This window comes from Corvus brachyrhynchos, unplaced genomic scaffold (genome assembly GCF_000691975.1).
Source record: "Corvus brachyrhynchos isolate BGI_N302 unplaced genomic scaffold, ASM69197v1 scaffold175, whole genome shotgun sequence".
In the NCBI taxonomy this organism is placed as follows: domain Eukaryota; kingdom Metazoa; phylum Chordata; class Aves; order Passeriformes; family Corvidae; genus Corvus; species Corvus brachyrhynchos.
This window is the reverse complement of record NW_008238448.1, coordinates 2804876-2811190: the sequence shown is the minus strand read 5'-3', so window position 1 is coordinate 2811190 and position 6315 is coordinate 2804876. Positions and strand designations below refer to the sequence as shown.

The 6315-nt window shown below is 45.6% G+C and overlaps 1 protein-coding gene across 1 annotated transcript; it reads right to left on the bottom strand.

Annotated features, from left to right (window-relative positions):
- Nucleotides 1-3059: 3059 nt before the first annotated feature.
- RPL34 (ribosomal protein L34) lies at nucleotides 3060-6023 on the bottom strand. Its single transcript, XM_008635611.2, has 4 exons — nucleotides 5858-6023; nucleotides 5661-5760; nucleotides 4823-4926; nucleotides 3060-3186 (listed from the first exon to the last, which is right to left on the bottom strand). Exons 1-4 carry the CDS (start codon nucleotides 5920-5922, stop codon nucleotides 3102-3104), a joined length of 354 nt encoding a protein of 117 aa, XP_008633833.1. The 5' UTR covers nucleotides 5923-6023; the 3' UTR covers nucleotides 3060-3101.
- Between the last annotated feature and the right edge of the window lie 292 nt (nucleotides 6024-6315).

Below are 6315 nucleotides of genomic sequence, written 5' to 3'. Positions count from 1 at the left end.
GCACCGCTGCTCCCTCCCGGCGCTGCCCGCTCCGTCCCGCCGCGGCCGCGCTCCGCCACCGACACGAAGGCGGGAACGGAAATGGACTCCCGCGTCCTGACAGGGAGCGATCGATCACTTTTAAAAAAGACAAAATAAACAAAAGCACTAGAAATTACGATCAGACGTAAATGACAGATTCAAAAAGAGACTCTTTTTTTCTGCATAAAAACATCGGAAACACCGCACGTCCACCGTCGGTGGGGGGGCGTTCTCTCAATTTTACCCACCTGCCAGGACCCAGAAGCTCTGACGTGTCGCCGCTGGGTAACGGCGCCGGGGCGTGGGCGTGGCCAGGCGCGCGCGGGCCCCGCCCCGGGCTGGGCAGCCACGTGGCCGCCCCGGCGGTAGCGGTGCCGCGCACACGCGTAGGCCCCGGGAGCCACCGGCGCTCCCGACAGCCCACCCGCGGAACGCTGCTCGCAGCAGGGCCAGCGGCGGCGCCCGGGGCACCCTTTGGGCACTCCTGTGCTGATGCAGTTTTCTGACGGGCGAAGGAAAAGCCACGTCCCGCGTGTGATTTTGCGCAGTCAGCCTGGGGGGATGCAGACCCGGCGAGCAGACGAAGGTCCGTAGTAGGCCTCACCCCAGTCCCTGTGTTTGCAGGGGAGCGTGGGGCTGGGATGCCCTTTGCCCGCATCATGGGATGTGGTGCCCATCCTCACCCATAGCCAGAGGAGACCACCCCGACAGCTGCACACAGACCAGGGAGGAAAAGGCACAGCACACCAGTAGCTTCTGAGAGCAAGCAGGGTACCGTGTGTAACACCCTGTCTCACACGGTCCTGTAAGTGTGCAAACACCTCATCGGCCTAGCCCAGCCAGGCCCCACCTGCCTCTGTCCTCAGATCGCTTTGGAGAGAAGCACCCAGTCAGCACCCAGTCAGAAAATCTCCCCCTTTTCAGTGGAAGCTCGCCTAGTTCCTCTTGCTTCAAAGAAAGGGGCAGGGAAGAGCTCTTCACTCCGGCTTACAGGAGCTTATTTGAAAGCACTCGTGCCAGCTGAACTCGCCCACCTTGCCAAGTTGCCCAGCCTACTTCCCACTACACAGCCCTGCCCCAAATGACTGCCCCCATTCCTACACGGCAGCCATCTGCTCAAACTGTCTTAAAATAATTAAGGGCCTTATTACCACTTCACTGATGCTTTGCCCAATGACTGCTTTTATTTCTGCCTACAGTGGCAATACCACTTCTCCAAAATCAGTTATGTTGACTTCTGGTGCAATCATGTCATTTATAGCTAGCTTTCAGTCTTAGCCTTCCTGTTTGGAAGTATCTCCCTCTCAGTGCCTGTCAGCAGATGTTTATGAAATTTATCCTCATTATTCCAAAATTACTCTCCCTCCATCTTGACTCCTTTCCAGAAGTCTGAAGGAAAACTCTAGTCTCATAGCATTTAATGCAAAACAGGAGCACTTTTGGGGCAGGTTACACACACCTGCCCTGGTTGCTGCTTCTTTATTTTTTTCCAGCATGCCAAAATACTAGTTTGTACTAGGACAGTAAGACAAGAAGAATTTTAACCTTGTAAACTAACTATAGTAACAGCACCTAAAAATGCCAGGTTAGTCTCAAAAGCTCCTTTAATGACCTACAACCTTTGCACCTGAGCTGAGGAGAAATGCTTCACATCAAGATACAACATTTATCCATTTTGAAAATATTGATAAAATTGTTTTAACTACTTGGGGCACTGTGAAGAAAACCTTGGGGAGGTACAGGTTCTTTCACCATGCACAGCTTTTAAGTCACTTATCCTGGACCAGAGCCACCTCCTGTTGTCACACCCAGGAGGCAGCTGTGAGTCGCCAGGCACCTCACCCAAAGCACCAGCGAGGGTTTTTCAACTCAACCTTTGCCCTCTGTCCCTTGGCTGACTGTACAGCCTGACAGACCTAGGCAGGGTTAAAACACAGCATGCACACAGGAGCGACCTGCACATGTCTGAGCCGCAGCCTGAGCAGACTCCACAGGTGACCTTAGAAACCCCTTCAAGTGGCACTCTCACAGCTGCCAGGAAGTCTGTGTGCTCAGAAATGATTTATCCTGCTTCCTTACTCTCATGGTGGAGCTCACTACTTTTTGAAATAAGTTATTGGTTAAAAACAGGTTAAAATAGATGCTTGTGAGATAGCAAAAGCAGTTCAATACTCAGAGTGGGGGCTGAGGAATACCACTGCACACACAGGTAAAGCAAGAAGTATCCCGACTGTTGTAACACTCCTGGACAGCATTAGAGTGGGGGCTGAGGAATACCACTGCACACACAGGGAAAGCAAGAAGTATCCTGACTGTTTTAACACTCCTGGACAGCATTAGAGACAAATTAACAGTTCTCTACAGAACAAAATGAAGCAAAGCCATTTTCACTTTTTACACTACAATTACATCCTTAATGATAAACTAACTTTGGGTTGAATTTCACTACTAGAGGCCCAAATTGGTACTCTAAAACCTAACCAGGAAGCCTTTAAAGGTCTGTTCTAGCTGTGTCCTGGAGCTCTGTTGGTATTGTACCTGTAACTGCTGACCCAGGGAGGCCTAACACAATACAGCAGCTGCAGCTCTCTTCCAGGAGATCCTGGAAGATGTAGCAGCATGCAACTGTCCGGCGGATACAGCACTGGCTTTGAGAAGTTAAAGACTACTTTCTCTACCCTCAATTGAGCAATACCACATACAACAATAAAAAAAAAATCTACCTTAGGCCTATACTAGCTCTCCTCTTCATCTGACAACCTCTCTTCTAGTCTTCAGTCACTTTTGTTTGCTCTTTGTCAAAGTCCTAACTTTCTTCCGAGTCCTCCAATGACTTCATAAACAGCTGTTGAAAGAAAACCTGCATTGCTGGAAGTTATTCCAATCCCTCTACATGACTGAGCCTGAGTTGCGAGTCCTGTTTAACCAGACTTCCTTCCACTTGCTTCATTTCCCTGTCAGCAGGCAGAACAGAGCATCCCGACTTACAGGTTTTAATGCACCAAAGCCCAGCTCTGCACATGGAATGACAGGACACAGAAGTGGAGATTTCATTTATTGGGCTGAAACTACAAATAGGTTCACTTTGACTTCTGGCTCTGTGCTTGTGCCTTCAACACTTTCACAACGATCTTCTGCTCTTCAATAAGAAAAGCTCGTTTGATCCTGGAAAAGAAAAACTACTTTAGCATATGTGTCTATCTACTAAAGTAAAACCACAAAAAATAAGACAATTACAACTGATTTTGCCATCTCCAACACTCATTGCACAGGTGGTGTTAGTTCCACAGTTACATAAAAAGGGAACCCACTGCTGTTCTTGCCAGCAGCAGAAGACAGGGACAGTGGCACTGTACGAACGTAGCAATTGGGGGATGGCAGCCTAGGGTGCCTGTGGATTACAGGTAAGTGGCTTGGAGGCAAGCAAGGTAATACTTGATGGCTGAACGTGGGAAAATTTACCATCTTCACAAACTTCAAAGACAAAAAGCAGAACTCCTAACTGGCGAATTAATTTCATTCTGGTAAAGTCAGAATTGGTGTGACCAGTCGTGGTCAGCTCTCTTCCTTGCAACTAAAGGAAATTCTACGTGCACCCAGTTATTAAAAACAGGAACACTTTCCCTGTCAGGATTAAAGCTCCTTGGCTATCAACAGGGAAAAAGCCTAGCAGGACAAGTCATGCCAAAATACAGCTATTTCTGGAAGACATGCAGAGCCACCACGTAGATGGGACAGATCTATTTATCAGCACTCACATATCAACAGCCTATTTGATAGTTTTGAGTTAAGAGCGCAATTATATCATACACACTCTTCTATCTTTAAACATTAAAATGCTTTCTACACGTATCTGGCACGTATGGCTACTCCTACAGTACACAAAACCTATCAAAGATGCCTAAGCAGGTGCAGGAGAAAACCTGACCGTTACAGGGAAGGAGGTGGCTGTGATTTCTGGTTTAGGCACAGTAAGAATAAAACATACTCATGCACTAAAAACTACCTATCAAGCTCATGAAGGTTTTGGGAAAACACTCAGAAAAAAAGTGGCTTTCAACAGAGAAAAGTTATGCTGTGTCTCTGCAGCTGTAACAGCTCATCTTCAGTGGTGCCTAATGTAATTTATCTTAAAACTTAGACATGCCAAAAAGAAAACAAATGCTGGCAGTACTGATGAAAAAAACTTGCAGTAGACTGCTGCCCCCAGAGACCTGCTCTGATTACCATTCACAGAGATGACACACTCATGGTCGTGTTTTTCCTCAGACTTGCCAAGGAAGCACAGAATATGCAGTTGCTACACAATAAAACCGAATTCAGAGAGGCCCAGCAAAGGCCATTTTAAAGCTTAACCACATAAAGCTGCTTGACATACAAGCAAGTAGTATCTCTGAATCCCAAAACATTTCAAAGAAGTGAAAAATTCAATTAAACTTGCAGGAGGCAGAACAGGACAACAGAACAGGAAAATCTTTACTATGGGGGCTCAATACAAAAGATAAAAATCCAGCACAAGCAGACTGTTCAGCATCCATGCAACAGTGCAGTAAGAAATCCCAAAGAACATTAAGTGTCCACAAAGGAGCTCCACATGCAGAAACTCCCTCAAATCCAAGGGACAGACTAGCACCCATCACTGCTTGACGTGCCCCACGCTCACACTCTCCATTTCCCTATTTTCCCTACACCAGTGTCAGAGCAGAACCTTCAAAGTTTGGGGCCATGTTATGTGAATGAAGAGATGTAAGAACCTCGTAGGAAGCAACCGCAGGTATAAAGCTGGCTTTCTGTACATTACCTGTCACGGACACACTTGGCACACATGGAACCACCATAGGCTCTGCTAACGTGCTTCTTTGTTTTTGACAGCCTCATCAGAACTTTGGGGCGCACAGCACGGACCTACAAACAACAAAAAAAAGAAAAAGAAGTGTGTCATAAGACAGCAGTTTTGTGTATCTGCCATTTAAAGAAAAAAAAAAAAAGCAGCAACACCAGAAATTTACTGTTCAAGATGCTAAGAAGTGACTGAGGCTGCAGCTCATTGTATGTACCATCTTCAGCATTCCTCAGCTGATCTTTTCATTCTACCCCAGTGGTTCATCAACAGGTTCATAAAAAAATTGGCTAGAAAAAAGACTGTTTTTTCAAAGACAGGAACTGGCTAAAGATCAACATTTTGCAAGCATTCCCATAACTGTTAGAAGCAATGGTGTTACTTCAAGAAAACATTCCAAAGAAAAACAGTTAAAAACATTAATTCCTTTTTCTAAAACTGAAACTTTTCTAAACTTGGCTTACCCTTTTTTCAGCAGGTCTAATAGGCCCAATTTACATTTTTAGATCTGCTACAGAATCACCTTGTCTAGCTTTAAAAATTTTAGTTAGATTTTCTAAAACAAGAGGATTCATATTTAACAATAATGCAAAATCAGGAGCATTAAAAAATGTTTGAGTTTCCAAAGCTTATTTTACCAGTAAGCTTTACAACATTTGATTAAGAGTATCTTAAAGGAAAAAGTTCTTTCAACAAGAACTGGTCAATAAACAGGAACACTATTATTTGGAAAGGCTCTTTGTACTGAAAAAAACACGGCTCCACACAAACACCCTTAGGTGTTTATGATCATACTTACACCACGAAGTCTTCCTGGGCAAATACCACATGCTGACTTGGGTGCCTTTCCCACTTTCTTGGTGTAAAGGTAAACAATCCTGTTCCCGGGTGTTCGGGACCTAGGTACAGCAGAAAAATAAGCAGTTAACGTTATCAATCAAAACTGAAACACCACCTTTTTACTACAGAAATTTTCTTACAAACTGTCTTACTTACAGTCTGGTCTTGTTGGAAGCTGTGTTGTAGGACAACCTACGGCGGTATGTCAGGCGCTGCACCATTTTTCACACCTGAGTAAGTCAAAAACAAAGCGGCACTAGTTAAGAGCTCCATATCCACACGGAAGTTCAGGTTGTCACAGGACCACCTGTACTGAACCACTGTACCAGATGTGAATCAGCAGCTGTCGATTCGATATTAGTAAAATTAAAGCCCTTCCTGACCAGTGACAGCCAACACCACTATATTACAGAACAACAAAACGCGTGACAGCGGGCACGATGCGATCTGCAAAAAAGATTCACCCGAACTAACTTGAACGCTGTTTAACCATCCTGGTCTTGCCTGGATTATGTCATGCGCTCCTAGGAAACTGCTTAAAGCTTTAGCAGCTACGTATTTTATAGAAACATAAGCGTCATCTGCAGCCCCGGGAGACGCGGGCCCTGCTCGGG